Source organism: Triticum aestivum, chromosome 1B (genome assembly GCF_018294505.1).
Source record: "Triticum aestivum cultivar Chinese Spring chromosome 1B, IWGSC CS RefSeq v2.1, whole genome shotgun sequence".
Classification (NCBI taxonomy): Eukaryota; Viridiplantae; Streptophyta; class Magnoliopsida; order Poales; family Poaceae; genus Triticum; species Triticum aestivum.
The window spans coordinates 365,560,398-365,580,311 of record NC_057795.1 but is presented as its reverse complement, the minus strand read 5'-3'; the positions used below and the strand labels follow the sequence as shown (position 1 = coordinate 365,580,311).

General features: G+C 49.0%; 1 protein-coding gene across 6 annotated transcripts in view; it reads right to left on the bottom strand.

Moving 5' to 3' along the window:
• Positions 1–17,416, bottom strand: part of LOC123124641 (endonuclease MutS2) — a 20,617-nt gene extending 3,201 nt beyond the window's left edge. For 2 of the 6 annotated variants that reach the window (XR_006461188.1, XM_044545229.1), the window contains exons 1-15: positions 17,111–17,416; positions 16,875–17,006; positions 16,271–16,438; positions 16,076–16,159; positions 15,439–15,489; positions 12,864–12,920; positions 12,643–12,725; positions 12,093–12,216; positions 11,949–12,008; positions 8,501–8,743; positions 8,230–8,313; positions 8,011–8,158; positions 2,510–2,637; positions 2,345–2,392; positions 1,670–1,800 (exon numbers count right to left, since the gene is read on the bottom strand). Coding sequence is in view for 5 of the 6 variants with exons in the window: in XM_044545229.1 (XP_044401164.1) it covers positions 1,670–1,800; positions 2,345–2,392; positions 2,510–2,637; positions 8,011–8,158; positions 8,230–8,313; positions 8,501–8,743; positions 11,949–12,008; positions 12,093–12,216; positions 12,643–12,725; positions 12,864–12,920; positions 15,439–15,489; positions 16,076–16,159; positions 16,271–16,438; positions 16,875–17,006; positions 17,111–17,320 (1,751 nt within the window). In the remaining variant the exon portion in view is untranslated. Of the gene's footprint in view, positions 1–1,669; positions 1,801–2,344; positions 2,393–2,509; positions 2,638–8,010; positions 8,159–8,229; positions 8,314–8,500; positions 8,744–11,948; positions 12,009–12,092; positions 12,217–12,642; positions 12,726–12,801; positions 12,921–15,438; positions 15,490–16,075; positions 16,160–16,270; positions 16,439–16,874; positions 17,007–17,110 lie in introns of all 6 variants that reach the window. The other 4 variants (XM_044545252.1, XM_044545234.1, XM_044545239.1 and 1 more) reach the window with 4 other exon arrangements.
• Between the last annotated feature and the right edge of the window lie 2,498 nt (positions 17,417–19,914).

Here is a 19,914-nt window from a genome sequence, read left to right as displayed (position 1 = left end):
CCTCCAGCGCCCATTGCCGCCCCCGCGCCGCTGTGGCTGCCATGGCAGCCGCCGCACCAGGCGGTCTTCGCCGCGCTCGCCGGACCACTGCAGCAGCCGCTGCAGCTGCCATCCATTGCCACCACCGCCCAACCCTGGCTGCAGTGGCAGCCGTCGCTCCTGGCGGCCTCCGCCGCGCCCGGCGCTCCGCCGCAGCAGCCGCTGCAGCTGCAGCAGCCACCGCTGGTCAGCTCCGGTCCCGCATCAACCGCACCGGCGGGAGTCCCGCTTCACCAAGTCCAGTCCCCGCCGTCGCCGTCACCGTTTCCGTCTTGGATCGCTACCCGCCACGTGTCGGCGGCGGTGAGGCTGCAGGCTGCTACGCGCGGCCTCCTAGCGCGTCGGCGTGTGCGGGAGATGCGTGGTCTGCAGCTGCCGCTCCTCCAAGTTGCCCTTCGCTCGCAAAGGACCTCGATCTCATCCGCTGAGTCGGGGATCTTGGGCATGCGGTTTCCCCCACGGGCGGCGGGCATGCTGTTTTCCCCGCGGGCAGCGACCTCAAAGTCTGCGATATCGGCGGTTGGGGGGGGGGGGGCGCACCCCTCCTCGTCATTCTCCATCGCAAGCCCTCCACTCTTCCCTGTGCGGTGCAAACCAACAGTCGTCCAGCAGGGAGAAGGCATGGTGTCACCGACAACAGCGCACCGCGTAGCACCACTGCATTCCGCCCCCGGCCGCCGCGAGGGCGCCTCTGCTGGTCACTCTTGCGACCACTTCCAGGTGGTCATACACATGCACTCCTTTTGTCCAGGTGGTGTCCATGGGATCCAGGTGGTTGTACACGTGCATGTCCGACGTGCGGATGGTGTCCACTTTTTGTTAAGGGGTCCAAAATAAAGCATCCCAGTCCATTTCAGGTTGAGAATAATAAAACAAGCCGAGATGTAAAAGGCTTGTTTTTAGGTGTTAAGTTTGTGTTGCGTTGAGTCATGGTTATAAGTTGGTTAGGCTGCAGCTCGAGGACAAGTTGCATGTCCAGGTGGGGTGTAGGTTAGAGTACGTGATGGGCCTAATGGGCCCATTAGTCTTAGGGTTAATTAGAGATAAGAGTCGCTTGCTTAGAGGTCAAATAAGCCTTGCTTGGGGGTCAAGTAAACCTCTCTATATAAAGAGAGGAGATGTATCAATCTAATCAAGAAAGAATTAAGAAGGAAATCCCTTCCCTCTTGCCCGGCCGTGGGCAAAAAGGCCCCCGGCCGGCCCTCTCACGCCCTCCTTCTAGCAGCGCCATAACAGATTGCTTCAAGAACAACATTTTTAATAGTATTACTCAACAAAAGGAAACTTATTACGTGAATGTGAAAAGCCCAAGTAAAATCAGGAGTGCATTCTATGTAGATACAAGAAACTAAGTTGAAAATGACATCGTAACCATCAGCAATAACCTGTACTAGACCTTGTAGATTTATACAGTTATTGTCCTCACAGTTTTGCAATCATGTTGAGTGGGCTTGCTTTTGTTGAATATCAGTAAAATAACACTCATGGTTGATGACAAGGTATCCCAAACAGTATCATTTGAATAATAACAAAGGCGTAGCAATAACTAAACTAATGTAAGGACAAATGCTCTTTAGTTAAGAGTTAAGACCATAATGCCAGGAAAAAATCAACTTCAAATGTTTGGAACCTGTATTTCAGTGTTTTCAGTTCTCCATGATGAGTTGTAGCTAGAGTCAGAAAGGAACCAGCTTCAGCAAAAGACTCCAAGAGAGACATCCCCAAAGCAGCTCCTTCGAGTGGATTTGTCCCGGCACCAACCTAATATGAAAAATAAAGAATTGTCGTCACATTCTAGTATTTTACAGAGAAAAGACTCAACTGTAGATAATGAGATAGTCCATGTCATCCATGATATTTCCATAATGAGTTGGGCTAATGGTGTAATGTGTACTGCGTCAAACTTCAAAAAAAAATGTGTACTGCGTCCTGAACTACTAACATGTACTGAATACTTTGACAAAAAAGATGTTACATGTGTTTGATAGTTTCCAGAACTGAGAAACAGACATTCATTTTTAAAACGGCTTGCCGAGTATATGACAGTTTGTCAGTTAGAAGAATAGACAAGAATCGGCATCGGCACCAAAAACAAATTAGAAACCACAATATCCATAGCCCAACTTTACGATCATACTGCCACTAAACTAATACTCCCTCCCTCTCAAAATAAGTGTCTCAGCCTTAGTACAACTTTGTACTAAAGTTAGTACAAAGTTGTGACGGTTATTTTGAGACGGAGGGAGTACATATTAACGAACCAAAATTAACATATAGTTATCAAGGCATATGATAAAGTACTCACCTCATCCAAAAGGACCAAGGATTGTGAAGTTGACTGAGCGCGAATGGCCTAATAAAACGAAGGTTCAGATGCTGTACGGATAGTTAAGGATTTACTGCAAGTACGGGACTAATAAGTTAGGATTCAGAACTAACAGAACATTGATTATGGTAAACTAAAATATACCCCAATCTGCTTCAGATGCCCAGAGAATGTTGAGAGTGATTGGGTCAAAGATTGCTCATCTCCAATGTCAGCATAAACAGCATCGAACCATGGAATTTTAACTGGTTCAGAAGCAAGAATGTATAGACCTACAGCAGAAGGGCAAACTTATGCAAGTTATGCTGGTTGCTTACTCATTAAGAGTGTGCAATAGTAAGTTGAAGCGAAAAAAATACTCCATATCTTCGATTTTCTGCCAACAAGTCATGCCAGAAAGTGTGTAATTGATAATGCAATCAATACATATCAAATTTACAAGGATACAGAAAAATCAGTAATGGCATACTCTACGAAAGCTTGAGGGTGTAGCTTATGATCACTGTTAGGAATATGCAACTTGTATTCCCATGAGGTCATAGGCCGATATATATATACATGTACAGATGTGTAACATATGCAGGAAACCCTTTATACAACGGGATAAATACAAAGGGGTACATGACTTATATTATAACTCTAACACCCCCCCTCAAACTCATGGTGGATGAACAACACTGAGTTTGGAGAGATAAAAGCCATGTTGTGCTCTAGTCTGGGCCTTCGTCAGGAAATCCGCCAACTGTAACTCGGAAGGCACATACTAAAGAGCAATAACCTGATCCTGCCACCAGCGCGCACATAGAAAGCATCAACACCAATATGCTTGGTGAGCTCATGCTTCACAGGATCGCGCGCAATGCTAATAGCACCTGTATTGTCAGATAGGAGCAGAGTCGGTGTAGTGACAGAAACACCAAAATCCTGAAGTAACCACCGTAACCAAGTCACCTCTGCCGTCAAAAGAGCCATTGCTCGCAACTCAGCCTCGGCACTCGAACGGGAAACTGCAATCTGTTTCTTCGTCTTCCAGGTAATGAGAGAACCACCAAGAAAAACACAGTAAGCAGAAAGTGAACGGCGATCTAAAGGATCACTAGCCCACGTAGCATCCGAATAGGCCTGAAGCTGTAAAGAACTGGAGCGAGGAAAGAATAGACGATGAGAGATCGTGCCCCGAAGATATCGGAGAACACGAAGGAGATGACTATAGTGAACCGATGTGGGAGCAGAGACGAACTGACTCAGAATATGAACCGGATAAGAAATGTCCGGACGAGTGACAGCTAGATAGACAAGACTGCCAACAAGATGACGATAACGTGTCGGGTTAGGGAGAGGATCACCATCAGTAGCACGGATGTGAACATTGAGCTCCATAGGAGTCTCAACAATGCGCTCGTCAGTAAGAGCAGCACGAGCAAGAAGAACCTGGATATACTTTTCCTGGGATATAAAAAAAACCATCAGAGGTAGAAGAGACTTCAATCCCAAGAAAGTAGCGAAGAGGACCAAGATCAGACATAAGAAACTGCTCACTAAGACGGGCCTTTACAAAGGCAATATACTCGGGGTCATCCCCAGTGATGATCATGTCATCAACATAGAGAAGAAGAAGAGTCCGACAACGAGGAGCAAGGTGAATAAACAATGCTGGATCATGAGCACTTGCTGAAAAACCAGCGGTAGTGACCATAGAGGCAAAACGCTCAAACCAGGCGCGGGGGGCTTGCTTAAGGCCATAGAGAGAGCGACGAAGACGACATATCATGCCATGCCATCAAGAACAGAATACCCAGGTGGTGGCTGCATGTACACCTCCTCACGCAGCTCACCATTAAGAAAGGCATTCTTAACATCAAGCTGAGATATAGATCAGTGGCGTGCAGAGGCAACGGCAAGAAGTGTACGAACAGTGGTCATATGGGCCACAGGAGCAAAAGTCTCGTCATAATCACGACCATGCTCCTGCTGAAAACCACGAGGCACAAGACGAGCTTTGTGACGCTCAAGAGAACCACTGGAGCGAGTCTTAACCTTGTAGACCCACTTACAAGTGATGGGACGGACTCCGGGAGGAAGAGAAACAAGATCCCAGGTACCAGTGCGTTCAAGAGCAGCAATCTCCTCTGCCATCGCAAACTGCCATTCAGGATGAACAACAGCCTGACGATAAGAAGTCGGCTCAAGAACAGCAGCACCAGCGGTGGGAAATCCAAAGCGATTAACAGGCGGACGAGGATGAGAACGCAAGCCATAAGTAGGCTGAGAGGAAGATGACGACTCATCCACAGAGGCATCCACAGGTCGTGAACGACGAGTGTAATGCTGAGGAAAAGATGGAACAATAGAAGGAGGAATCGCCAAGGTAGAATCGGGGGGTGGCGACGAAGAAGTCACCGGAGATGAAGGTGTAGAATCCGGTGACATGCTAGGCGAGGAGACCGGGGAAGATGGTGGCTGCAAATCGACTAGAGGTGGAGAAGCAGAGGGAGTGGAACGAATAGGCACAGGCTCGACGGGGGTGATAGGTGAGTCAGGAAAAGTGAGGAAAGAGATATCCTCCACTGAAAAAGTCGAGGAAGATGGGCGTGGGTAGAAGGGACGAGACTCATCAAAAGTCACGTCTCGAGAGATACGCATCCGACGACCGATAGGATCCCAACAACGATAGCCCTTATGCTCATCACTGTAGCCTAAGAAGACACACTCAACAGACTGAGCGGTCAGTTTGGTGCGTTCGCGAGGGGCAAGAAGAACATAGCAAACACAACCAAACAAGCGAAGCATCGAATAATCGGGAGAACGATCAAAAAGACGCTCGAAAGGAACACCACCCTGTAGAGCAGCGGAAGGCTGTATATTGATAAGATAGGTGGAGGTGGAGACGGCCTCAGCCCAAAAATGAGGCGGGAGAGAGGCAGCAATCATCAATGCACGAGCCGTCTCAAGAAGATGTCGATGCTTTCGCTCAGCCACACCATTCTGAGCATGAGCACCAGGACAAGAGAATTGAGAGAGAGTTCCTTGCTCAGCAAGAACACCACGCAACATCTTAGAGATATACTCGCCAGCGGAGTCAGCACGAAAAACACGAATGGGTGAAGAGAACTGAGTATGAACCATGGCAGCAAAACGCTTATAAATAGACAACACCTCACTACGAGAAGTCATGAAATAAAGCCATGTGTAACGAGAGAAATCATCTATGAAAATAATATAGTATTTATGACCACCTTTCGAAGCGAAAGGAGCCGGACCCCATACATCAGAATGGACTAAATCGAAAGGACGCTTAGACACTGACTCACTATGTGAATATGGTAACTGAATCTGCTTGCCAAGACGACAACCCTGACACTCTAAAGAGACATCTCCTGAGACAGACCCCAGAAGACCTCGACGAACTAAAGACGACAACCGAGAACCACACAGATGACCAAGTCGATGATGCCACTGCTTGAAGGAACCAGTAACGGAGGCGACTGAAGCGGAGGAACTGGCGATGGTGGTGGCAGCGGAAGGAACATGAAGCCAGTCCAACTCCCAAAGACCCTGAGAATCACGGCGGCGAGGGCCAGCCCCAACCAGAGTGTGCGTGCGACGGTCCTGGACAGAACAAGAGTCAACGTCAAGGATGACGCGACAACCAGAATCAGTAAGTTGACCAGCAGAAAACAGATTCATGGTAAGTCGAGGAACATGAGCAACATCAGGAACAGAATAAGGAGTGGAAAGATTGCCTCTACTAGCAACAGAAAGTGGAGTACCATCAGCAGTGAAGACATGAACAGGAGAATCCAGCGATCGAAGAGAGGACAAAGTGGAAGAATGAGAAGACATATGAAAAGAAGCTCCAGAGTCCAGAACCCATGGGGATGTACCTGACTGTGTAGAGGGCGGTTGCTCAGTGCGGGAAGCATCAGTCACAGAACCAGCAGTACCCGTCGAGGAAGAACCTGAAGCCGCGAGCAGACGCTTAAGTCTCAGAATATCCTGCTCAGTCAAAGCAATGGCTGAAGCTGTCGAGGTAGATGACGAAGTCCCTGAAGATGATGATCGCGCCTTGCGCAGGTGTTTCCTCTTCGTGTAGCACTGGGACTCAATATGACCATCATTGTTGCAGTAGTCGCAATGTGGACGGGGGCGACCTGAGCCTCCAGAAGGAGTGGGCAAGAGCGGCGGAGCACTCGAGCGAGAAGGGGTCGGTGCAGCAGGTGGCGTGGAAGAAGCCCGAGTAGCGAGCACAGAGGGAACCTCCAGCAAACCAGCACCACGTAAGCGAGTCTCCTCAGCACGAATCTCAGAAAGCGCCTCCATGAGAGAAATACGGCCACGAGCAAACAACTGAGCACGCCGGGGCTCAAACTCCTTACGGAGCCGAGACAGGAACTCGTAGACGCGATGAAACTCCAAATTGGCCTGGACAGCCTGGCAACAGGGGCAAGTACGACAACCAGCACTGCGGAGAGAATCAACCTGGCGCCAGATAGCCGAACTCTGTGCATAGAAATCATCAACAGTCGAGTCACCCTACTGAAGAGCATGCTCCTGACGGACCACAGAAAGGTATAAGGCATCACCAGAGGGCTCACAGCGCTGACGAAGACGGGTCCACATCTCAAAGACAGTACGAAGACCCAGAAACTCAGAAGCAAACTGAGGCAGAACACTAGCAGTGAGAACAGCTGCAGCACGAGCATCATCATCAAGCCACTGGGTGTAAACAGACAGAGCGCCATGATATGTCTAAAGAGCCTCCTCATAAGCCAAAACCCTCTCATCATAAGCACGATCAGCAGTCTCATCAGCAAGCTTAGCCGCATCCTTGGCGGCCTGATTAGCAACCGTAGGAAGAACCAGTGGAGTCGGCGGAGTAGGGGCAACCGAAGGAACCGGACGTGGCGGACAGCAGACCTCGCCAGAAAGAACACCCCAGAGACGGATGCCACACATGTGAATGCGCATGAAGCCAGTAAACTCGGTGTAGTTAGTACCATCAAAGATCACCGGACAGCGAGGGACAGCAACATAGCCCGATGCAGCGGACATTTTTTTTTTGCAGAGATCGATCAAGGGGCAGCTGGCAATCGGCGGCTGAAGAACCACAGGGGCCAGGGCCGGCGGGAGCAGGAGATCAGGGCCCCTGCGTCGATTGGGGCCGGCTGGGATCGAGAATGCAGCGTCGAGCGAGGCCGGCTGGGGAGCGATCCGATCGACGGGGGCTTCGATCGGGAGACTCCAGGAGATCGAGGACGGGGGCTTCGATCGGGAGCGAGAGGAGCCGGACGAGCGAGAACAGGCAGCTGGGGATCGATCCGATCGGGAGACTCCAGGAGATCGAGGACAGGGGCTTCGGTCGGGAGCGAGACGAGCCGGCTTCGATTGGGGAGGAGAGACGGATCAATAGCACGAGTTGCAGCGTGCAAAAAATTGACCTAGCTCTAATACCATGTTAGGAATATGCAACTTGTATTCCCATGATGCCATAGGCCGATATATGTATATACATGTACAGATGTGTAACATATGCAGGAAACCCCTTATACAACGGGATAAATACAAAGGGGTACATGACTTATATTATAACTCTAACAATCACAATCATAACAGTGAAAGGATCTCAACTTCAATGTTCCAGTTACCTATCTTGGCCATTAATGATGCCAGCCCAACCGTCTTCAAGCTGATTGTTTTTCCCCCAGTATTTGGCCCAGTTATGACCAAAACAGTAGTCTCTTCAGCGATCATAAAATCCACTGGTATCGGATGGTTCCTCTCCAGCTCAGAAACCTGCAAACTGAAACATAAATTATCCAATGAAAGTGCCAATACACATTGTTTATCCCCAAACGAGGACTAACCCTAATTTTCATGAAATCAACTTCTGAAGCCAGTTGATCTTCCTCTGCGATATCTTGTCCATATATCCTCCTCCTCCGAATCTCCTACAACAGGAAGCAAAATGAGAACTGGATAACTGCAGGTTGATAAAAAAAAACATCAAGGCATATGAATAGATGATGTTTTAGTCTACAGTATATTAGATGTAAACAAAAAATGTACTCTCACTATCAATGAATACAATTTTTCTGCATAATGATAGTAGAATAAGGTGGGCCTGAAGAAACTAACCGCTGTGGCACTTGCAACATCCTTTTTTGTACGACGCAAATTTTCCTGGTGCTGCTGGAGCAATAGTGGATGGTATGCATTTGGAATGAACAGTTTCCATGGCCTCTTAGTAAGTTGGGCTGAGGAAGTTGTACTAGCAGGCTCATCTTTAGCCGCATTGGCAATTCCATGCTCAATGTTTGGCAAATACAGGTCAGGAAGTGTACCATCGTATGCTACACTGTATCTTGCACGAGCTGTGACCTGCAAAGCAAGTGTGCATACATATTAAGCAAAACAATCTGGGGTAAGCAAGCAACTAGGCATGCATAAAAAAATACTAAATGCTTATGAAACTGCTGCACTACGTGACTGCAAACACGATACACAATTTTGGAATAGGGATGATGGGAAATGGCCAGATATCTCATTGACGGAGGTCTTGTGTAAGTATCAGAACTGTTTAGATGTCTTCTGGCTTCCCTTAATGTTGAATGTTCAGTTGCTGCATAGGTTGTCAGAAGTTACTGCGGTGAAAGGTCACTGCAGTGCTGCAGGGAGGAAGGTGATGGCCAGACAAGGCTAGCAGGGGTACGATTAGAGTCAAGCGAATAGAGATACCAGTTGGAAAGTGGTTATTTTGCTTGCTCCCACTGTCCTGGCAGCGGGCGCACGCGTATTTCTCGATAGTGAACTGTCTGCAATGCAAAACGCTGGGTGTGTGATATTACTTGCATCTATTTCAAATCCTATCTGCTGTCGAGCTTCGCCAGATACGAGGACCAGCTGAAATGGCACTGGACAGCGGAAGGCAAGTATTCTGCAAAACCTACCTACCTTGCGGTTCTTTGAAGGAATGGTTGACCACCTGCTGTGGCAGTGCTGGGCACTGATGAAGATGAAATTCTTCTCCTGGATGGCGGTAGCGAACCAGTGGTGGACTGCTGATCATTTTGCTCGCCGAGGTTTGCCGCTGCGTGCCTTTTTTGTGATCAAGATGATGAATCCATCTACCATCTGCACACAGGTGTGCTGTCTCGTAAGATATGGTTCAAAGTGCTTAAGTAATATGGCACCGAGGCAATCTGCCCAGTGCCAAATGAGGACTTCTGTCATTGGTTCGCGGATGCGACTGCTGAAGTGTATATGTGGATTGCCGCCCTTTCCATCAGTTCGGACTTTTGGTTGCATTGGCTAGTGCATGAAGCTTAACATGGTATCAGAGCCAAGAGGTCTTGAGTTCAAGACCCGGCTGGCGCAATTGAATTGCAGCCCACTTTTGGTCCATGAATAGCCCAACTTTCCCCATCAGCTTGAGCTTTTGGTTGTGTTGGCTAGTGCATGAAGCTTAACAGCGACAAGCAGAACAAGGGAGAAGTTGGAAGGGGTGCGCTCCCTCGTAATGCTCATTCTTTGGTGGCTGTGCATATGAGAAACGCATGTGTGTTTGATAACATGAGGGCGGTCTCGAGCGACCTTGTGGATCTGATCCTCGACAAGGCTGAGCAGTGGAGAATTACCGCAGTGCACTCTAGACCCCCAGACCGTGTTGCACCAGTAATCCTGGCGATGCCGGCTGCTCAGGCATTGGCCTATCCGTTTTTGCCATTTTCACTTTTCCCTTTTCAGTTTAGTTTTCAATGTTTTTTTGTGTTTACCGAAAAAGGCTTTCGCCCCGCTTTATATATAAAGCAACGATCAACAACAACCCAGTACAAACACACGCCACCACAACGCACACACACACCCAAGGCGGGATACAAAGACGTTGAGCGCAGCAACACCATCCCTAGCACTACACAAGCACCCGGGGACTCCAACCGTGAACGCCACCGGGAAGAGATGAAGCCGCATATGACGAACCGAGGGCTCCAAGGCGGCGCCTTCAGGAAGGTTACGACACCGGAGCGCCGCCACCGCCCGATCCAAGGATCAGAGTTTCCCCTGGAGCACCACGACGGCGATGAGGGCGTCGTCAGTTTCCCCTGGAGCACCACGACGGCGATGAGGGCCGCGACGACGCCTTCAAGAAGCGAACGAGCTACGCCGCCGCCGGTCCGTGCGAAGACAGAGCAGGTTTTCACCCCGGCCAACACTCACCGCCACCGAACGCCACACCCCGGCTACCACGCCGCCCACATGGCCATGACCACTGGGCAGCACCGAGCCACGGGCTTTGGCCAGGAGCACCGCGCTACCACCACCCGGGCCGCCGCCCCGACATCCAAGACCTAAGACACCACCACACTCGAGACCCGCCGCTACCCCAACCAAAGAGATGGGTCGAAAGGCCCCGCGTTACGCACCCCTGGACAGCCCCCAGCACCGAGAACCAATAGGTTGGCCAAAACTGGCCCCCATCGACCCGTCCTGCCGCACCGGGCGCGAGACGAGCTCGGTCCTGCAGCCGGGCGCGAGACCAGCATGATCCTGCAGCCGGGCGCGGGACGAGCTCGGTCCTGCAGCCCCGGGCGCAAGACGGACGATCGACCGCAGCTGGGAGAGGACCAGCCCTTCGAGGAAAGTAGCATCCGGACGCCGAGGAGAGGGATCGAAGGCCAAAACAGTCCACCTGCAAACAAGCTGACGCCGGCGGAGAAGCCAACCATCGCTGCAGCCGGAAGTGCCGAGCTGTCGTGTAGATACCAATCAGCAGGGAGGCCACCATACCACCCCGCATCGCCGTAGCCCACGACCAGAGCAGCCACCACGCCGAGCCGCTGCCCAAACCCGTGCCGCTCGCCGGGACCAAGCCTAGGTCCGACAGAGCACGCAACCACCGGTCGCACCTCCTCCCGCCAGCCCCGCAGCCAAAGCACCAGCAGCCGCGCTGCCAGGATGCAGCCACCGCGGCACCGCCAGCCATCCCCGCCGCCGCATCCAGGAAAGGGCACGGCGCTCAGATCTGGCCGCTTGCCCCGGCCGACCGCGACCACCCCACCACGCGCCTGGGCCACCCCGACGACACCGGCCACAGCCAGCCACCCGCCGTGGACCGCTGCTGCACCCCGGCGCCGGACCTCGCAGATCGGCGCGCGCCACCGCGCAGCCGCCACACCCAGCGAGGAGGGAAGGAGAAGAAAGGAGGGCACCCATGAAGAGGCCCCGCCGCCGCCCTCACTGGAGCCCGCCCGGGCTTCGCCGGCGGAGCGCCTCTGGCAGCGGCGAGACGAGAAGGGGAGAGGGGAAGGCCCGGCGGCGCGCGAGGGGAGTCGCCCCCCGAGTCGCCAGAGGAGGGCGATGCGGGGGTGGGAGTTTTTTTGTGCTTCACAACTTTGGCCGATGTATTGCAACTTCTTTGTGTTTCTTCTAATACAAAATGATGCACGTTTAAACGTGTGTTCGAGAAGAAGAAAATCTAGTCAGAGCTCTTGAGAGTAAGAACCCTACAGTACTAATAGATTATGTCAAAGAAAATATCAGTGACAACTACTTTTCATGGGAAATGGGTAATGGAAAACAACAACACCTTATCGAGTGTAACTGTTTCCTGCATCAAAATCTGAATATTATCAAGCTCAAGAAGAATCTGCAAATAAAAATTGAAAATTAAGTGTAAGGATAAGAACTCTAATAGCCAAATAGCAAAACCAAATCGATCAACCTTTCAAACCTTGTCAGTCAGTTTCGATAAAGCTTCAAGCTCGGCTCTAACCACTAGTGCTCTTGCGCCCTGTAGCTCATCATTTAGTGGAACAGCAACAATTGGTTCTATCATACTTCCAGCATCTGAACCACTACATATATATGAATCTTGATCAATACCAACTGTCAAACAGCCAAATCAAATTCAACACACACGCATATTACTATACACATTGGTCAAAACTGCGCTTAAAAAGACATTGGTCAAAACTCGAAGTTGGGTTAAAATTAAGGGAGAGCCAAGATTTTGGTTCTCCTAGCAGACTCCCTTTTACGGGATGTCGGTACAAACAAAAAAAATGAGTATGCACCAGATGATATAAAGGTAATCTCATATGTTCAGTGATCCAAATCCCAAACATGTACTTTAGTGCTAATATACTACAAAGTTTTAAAACTCCCGGTCTTATGGAAATTTGTCAGCACAAAGCAGGCATATAAATAAGATTTTAAACAAAACTATCTCATATAAAGCGAAACCAAATGAAAAAACAAAAATCATCTTTAGCAAAGCACACCTGGAGAGTAGTAATCCATCAAAACTTGAGGACTTATCCCCAGTTATTTTAATGCAGCATCTTCCATTTACAATGCTTACTTCCTAAAGAAAATTAGCAGTTTTGTAATTCACTGCACATAAGTTTCCCTGGCAATGAGTGAGTTGAATGAAACAATACCAGTTTTGTAATTCACTGCACATAAGTTTCCCTGGCAATGAGTGAGTTGAATGAAACAATACCGACAAGGAAGCTTCATTGTCCGCATTCCGTATCAATTTATCCATAAGCTGGCATAACTGAAAAGGTAACAGCATATAACAATTATCCATCAACAACATTACCATCAGACTGTTAGAGTACGTAATGGGCCTAATGGGCCCGTTAGTCTTAGGGTTAATTAGAGATAAGGGTCGCTTACTTCGGGGTCAAGTAAGGCTTGCTTGGGAGTCAAGTAATCCTCTCTATATAAAGAGAGGAGATGTATCAATCTAATCAAGCAAGAATTAAGAAGGAAATCCCTTCCCTCTTGCCCGGCCGTGGGCAAAAAGGCCCCCGGCCGGCCCTCTCGCGCCCTCCTTCTAGCAGCACCATAACAATTTGGTATCAGGTAGCTCACTTCTGATCATGTCTTCGCTGCCGCCCACCCCGTCCGTCACCACCGCGCCGCTGCCCTCCCCGTCCGCGTTGCTGGTCGCATCCTCCGGCGCCGCCACCGCCCAGATGCCGGCGCCCTCCACCGCACCACCGGCCGCCGCCTACACCCCGAAGGAGATCACCGGGGTCCTCAACAACCTCGTCACAGCCGTCCAGGGGATCCGGCTGTACCTGGCCAGCCCCTACGGGCCGCCGCCGGCCCTGCCATGGTACTCGCCGCATCCTCCGGCGCCGCCACCGCCCAGATGCCGGCGCCCTCCACCGCACCACCGGCCGCCGCCTACACCCCGGAGGAGATCGCCGGGGTCCTCAACAACCTCGTCACAGCCGTCCAGGGGATCCGGCTGTACCTGGCCAGCCCCTACGGGCCGCCGCCGGCCCTGCCATGGTACTCGCCGCATCTAGGGGCCTTCGTGGCGTTCGCTGGGACGCTGCAGCCCCAACTGCCGCCACCGCCCGCCGCCGTCCCGCAGTGGCCGCAGTGGCCGGCGCCGGCTTCCGCCGCGCCTCCAGCGCCCATCGCCGCCCCCGTGCCGCCGTGGCTGCCATGGCAGCCACCGCACCAGGCGGCCTTCGCCGCGCTCGCCGGGCCACTGCAGCAGCCCCTGGAGCTGCCATCCATTGCCACCACCGCCCAGCCCTGGCTGCAGTGGAAGCCTCCGCTCCTGGCAGCCTCCGCCGCGCCCGGCGCTCCACCGCAGCAGCCGCTGCCGCTGCCCGATGCGCCACCGCAGCAGCTGCTGCAGCCGCAGCAGCCACCGCCGGTCAGCTCCGGCCCCGCATCAACCGCGCCGGCGGGAGTCCCGCTCCACCAAGTCCAGTCCCCGTCACCGCTTCCGTCTTGGATCGCTACCTGCCACGTGTCGGCGGCGGTGAGGCTGCAGGCTGCTGCGCGCGGCCTCCTAGCGCGTCGGCGTGTGCGGGAGATGCGCGGTCTGCAGCTGCCGCTCCTCCAAGTTGCCCTTCGCTGCGCAAAGGACCTTGATCTCATCTGTTGCGTCGGGGATCTTGGGCATGTGGTTTCCCCCACGGGCGACGGGCATGCTGTTTTCCCCGCGGGCAGCAACCTCAAAGTCTGCGACATCGGTGGTTGGGGGGGGGGGGGGGGAGGGCACCCCTCCTCGTCATTCTTCATCGCAAGCCCTCCACTCTTCCCTGTGCGGTGCAAACCAACAGCCGTCCGACAGGGAGAAGGCATGGTGTCACCGACAGCAGCGCACCGCGTAGCACCACTGCCTTTCGCCACCGGCCGCCACGAGGGCGCCTCTGCTGGTCACTCTTGCGACCACTTCCAGGTGGTCATACACATGCAGTCCTTTTGTCGAAGTGGTGTCCATGGGATCCAGGTGGCTGTACACGTGTCCACTTTTTGTTAAGGGGTCCAAAATAAAGCGTCCCAGTCCATTTCAGGTTCAGAATAATAAAACAAGCCGAGATGTAAAAGGCTTGTTTTTAGGTGTTAGGTTTGTGTTGCGTCGAGTCATGGTTATAAGTTAGTTAGGCTGCAGCTCGAGGACAGGCTGCATGTCCAGGTGGGGTGTAGTGTTAGAGTACGTAATGGGCCTAATGGGCCCGTTAGTCTTAGGGTTAATTAGAGATAAGGGTCACTTACTTAGGGGTCAAGTAAGGCTTGCTTGGGAGTCAAGTAATCCTCTCTATATAAAGAGAGGAGATGTATCAATCTAATCAAGCAAGAATTAAGAAGGAAATCCCTTCCCTCTTGCCCGGCCGTGGGCAAAAAGGCCCCCGGCCGGCCCTCTCGCGCCCTCCTTCTAGCAGCACCATAACACAAACAGATGCACTTTGTAGGTTAAGACTTAAGAGGAACTGGGGAACTTAGCATTTGTTTCCTTTCCAGAGTTTAATCATTGAAAGAAAATCCACTAGATATATTTGGTATTTTATTTATACATCCATAACTTTCTTCTGCAGTTTATCCTCCAGGTCGAGAACTTAAAGCATGGTGTTTTCAGCAATGTGCAAATGCTTGCATGCTCTGCGTGCCATGGTTGCCGGCTTGCATGTGTGTCGTGCTTGTGTGACTATAAATTCAAGGCCAACTCCAACAGTACAGGAGGAGTGAAAATTCACAGCAACTTGTTTGCTGCACGCGCATGTAGCTGCCCTCGCTAAGCATAACAAATCTGCAAAGCCACCTACCCTGCTCTCTAGGGCCTGAACTTGATCTCGATATCGTCTTAGCTCAGGGCTCTGAAAAAAAATATTATTTTGAGTTAAAAGGAAATATTTCAAATGGAATATCTAAGTACGGTCAGGGATCATAACAGCCTTTCAAAGTGTTTTATTAGTGATGGTCAGTATAGATTGCATCAAACCAGTATGATATACACTTAACAGATGATGACTAAATGCTGCTATAAATGTACTTAGTAAAGGTAGTTCTGAAATTGACTTCTACAGTTATAGTCTATTTGATGCTACGAAGGAACGAGATAGCATGTTCAGATTTCCTTTGGGTTAATGCTGGAAAGTTAGGATGACAGATTGCTTGGGCACAGACCTTCAAATATGGATATTTGTTGTTTACATGTTCAATACTTCATAGTGGCTCAATCACTTAACCAAAGAAATTTGAGTTATGGTTCATAAGAAGTAAAGATTAATTTTCTACATGCTGAATAAAGAAATTCACTTCAAACTGATATGCTTGTAAAAAGTAGTATTCTTTTGCAAGGAAATAAAAACTAATAGAGTACTATTCTTTGAAAGCAAATAAAAACCAGTATCACATCGTCCCAAAGCAATACAAAAGTAGACTCGGGATGAAGGACCAAACTGCAGTGTCTTTCACGGAGCCATCATCATCTATGACATCCTGTATAGACTTCACTAGTAGCTTACTGACAACAGCATCTAGAATCTGCAGGTCAGTAGAAGAACATTCAGCGTACTAGACTGAGAGACATATATTTGTACTACAGATGACAAAAGATGCAAGAGAGCAAAAATGAGTAAAACTATACGAGCTTACTGTTTCTGTAAGGGGCAGTAACAGATTATGTGAGTCTTCATCTTGCTTCATAGCAGCTCTGATAGTTACTTGCAAGGATTCAACGAACAGCATCAGGCTAACCACTGCCATTGCTTCCTGGCCTTTAATCACGGAACCACCAGAGACACAATTTATTGCTGACTCTACCTTCAGTTAAACAGAGAATGCGATACTTAAAGAGTGTATTTGTGATACTGGCATAACCGGACAGTTGGCATCTAATAAGTATACAAAGCAAAATGAGACGCAAAGAACAATGCTATACAGATAAAGTGATAAAACATTAAGATCAACAAACAGATAATGGAACATGCGTGCTTTGGTCACTATTTTGCTCTTGATTTGGTAGTGTAATTTTACATTCGTATAGGCATAGTTCAATACAGATTACAAGTTGTTGAAGAGATAATTTAAGTCAGGTCAGATGAAACGGTAAAGCCCACTATAGAATAGAACTTGGTATGCCAAAATGCCGATCACACAGTAATGCTGTATAAATTCAATTTGATTGTAACTCTGTACTGAAGTCAGGCAGTACACGTGACTTCCTTAGCATATTAGTACACCAAACATGGGTCCTCACCGCGACGGTATCCAGCCCGGAGAAATCCAATGCCCCACCGGAGCTGCCAAGCAGCCGCACCGCCGCCTCAGTCTCCCGGAGCAGCTTCCGGCTCCGGTCATAGCTCACGTTCTCCACAGCCCACAACTGCTTCTGCACAACCACGTCGCGCGTCAGAGGCGAGGCCCATGCATCACGAGCGATCAGGCAACGGAAGGGTTCGGAGTTACAGGGGTCTGGAGTTGAATAATGAATACCTTGGTGGCTTCGCGGCCGTGCGCGGTGCCGGCGAAGGAAGCGACGGCGCGGCAAACCTTGCCCCACTCGAGGAGGCGGAGGCTGCGGGCGGAAGGCGAGGCGGAGGCGGCGAAGACGAGGGCGCGTAGGCGGCGCGGGCGGGGGTGGGAGACGGACGGGGGGAGAGAAGGAGGGTAGAGGAGGGAGAAAGAAGCGGAGAGGCGAAGCATGGAGGAGCCGTGGAGGGGAGCAGTGGCGGGGAGGAGCAAACGGCGCCGGTGTGTTTGGATAGAGCTGGGGTGCAGGGGCGTGGGCGAATGCACGGCCGAAGGTGTTTCCGCGGCTAGCTAGGAGACTTACACATCCTTGGGAGTTAGTTTTTTTTTAATAAAAAAAATCTGATTTATTCATCTTCAATCAATCATGCTAGTACAACGAATACAAGAGATAAACCTTTAGAGTTCGGCTTGATGTACACGGATTTGTGCTTGTGCGTTATCAAGTCCAGTCTTATGTGAATATTCATTTCTAAACACGGACTCACCTGCTCTCGGTGAATAATAAATTTAAGAAAACTAGAAAAAAAATAAAAATCTGAAATTTTTATCAACCAATACACTCAAATGCATAATGTTCGGGCAAAATTTCATCATGTTCGGACATATGAGGAGCTCGTGGCAAAAATGACAAAATCAATACAAACAATATGTGAATAGTAAACGTTCTCACGTATTCTTTTTTTTTTGGTTGACCGAACACCACCAAATTTGATACGAACATCACGCACTCAAATATCTTCCATGTATATATTTGAACTCTTTTAGTATTTTTCTGAATTTATTGTTCACGCAAAAGAGCAAATGAGCTCGAGAGTCGAATGGCCGTGTCTATTCTTCTATTCCTTTTCTCAAGAACCTCAAAGTGGCATTAGATATTTGATCCTGCCTAGTATATCTTTCTCTTTTTTCTTCTTAGATCCCAAACACGGTTTGTATGTATCTTTAGACAACCTTCAAGATGAAATCTTCTCTAATGTGGGCACAGATAACGCCGACCAAACACCCATAAGCAAGCACTAGAACAACGGCGGCACACTTCATCAATGGGCTCCCACTTATCTTTCCCCATGCGCTCCTCATTAACTTAATCGTGGATCAGGCGCCTCAACAAGTTTTAAAATGGTGAGGAAGAGACTTCGGTGCATCCAAAATCGTCGCTGAAAATTCTTCCATGCATTTGTTGTTATGAGAAAAACAAACCTACTGGTCTTAACCATTGGAGTTTTGTTTTTAATACTATAATAGAACATGCAAGTATGAGAGAACTCCCTTTGAATGGGAGGAGTTTCACTTGGGCTAACAATCAAAATGATCCCACTTTTGAAAAACTTGATAAGGTCTTTATTTTCCCAGACTGGGATGAGCATTATCCTCTAGCTGTGGTGCAAGCCTTGGAAAGAGAATTATCTGACCACACTCCACTTATTTTGGATACTGGGGACAAAACAAATTGCTCACATACTTTTAGATATGAAAATTCCTGGATGTTGAGAGAAGGATTTAGAGACCTTGTTGTTAAGATTTGGTCTACCTGGTATGAAGGGAGTACAACTGATCAATGGCAATAAAGGATGAGAGTGTTAAGACAAAGAGTAAGAGGTTGGGTCTTAAATTCAGATGCATGGTATATTGGTATGGAAAACTAAAGAAAGATATTCTTTCAAAGTTAGATGTCATTGACAAAAAATGTTGAGATATTTGGACTTTCAGCTCATGATAGAAATGAACAAAAAGTGCTTAGAGCTCAGTTGAACAGACTCCTTAAACAAGAGGAACTGAAATGGCTTAAGGTATAACGATAAGTAAATTAAAGATGGAGATAGTAATACCAGATATTATCATGCTAAAGCCAATGGGAAAAAAAGAAAGGATATTTTTTTTCTCATTCAAGAGGAAGGAGTGATTGAGGGTGAGGAGAATCTTCTTAAATACATTACTAACTTTTATTAAAATATGTTCGGTCAGGCCGATCCATCTATAGTTAGATTGAATATTCAAAATGCTCCTGGAATATCTAGGCAAGATGCTACCAATCTAGTGGTACCTTTCTCTATGAAAGAACTACATGATGTGGTTTTTCCATGGAGACAAACAAAATCCCATGGCCTGATGGATTTCCTGTTGATTTCTATCGACATTTCTGGGACCTGGTGAAGTGGGACCTCAAGAAACTTCTTGATGATTTCCATTCTGGGGATTTAAATATCTCCAGGTTAAACTATGTCATTATCACTATGATTCCAAAAGTGACTGATGCAAAACAAATTCAAAAATTTGGGCCTATTTGCCTTTTGAATTGAGCTTCAAAATCATCACTAAAGTGTTGACGAACAGACTGAGTAGGGTGATTAAACCCATCATTTCTCCTACTCAAACAACCTTTATTAAAGGGAGATACATTATAGAGGGGGTGGTGGTGTTACACGAAGCCCTTAATACAATTCATCATAAGAAACAAAGTTCACTCATCTTTTAAGGTAGACTTTGAAAAAGCATATGATAAAATCAAATAACCCTTTGTTTATAAAATGTTAAAACTGAAAATTTTCCGCAATCAATGATGTGATCTGGTACCACGATTGGGGGACATGTGGGCGTGAAAGTGAATGATGCTATCGGTCCTTATTTCAAAACTCACAAAGGTTTGAGACAAGGAAATTCCCTGTCTCCTCTGCTGTTTGATTTAGCAGCAGATGCTTTGGCCATCATTTTGGACAAATCCAAGAATTCTAGTTTTGTTAAGCGAGTGTTGTCTGAATTTGGCA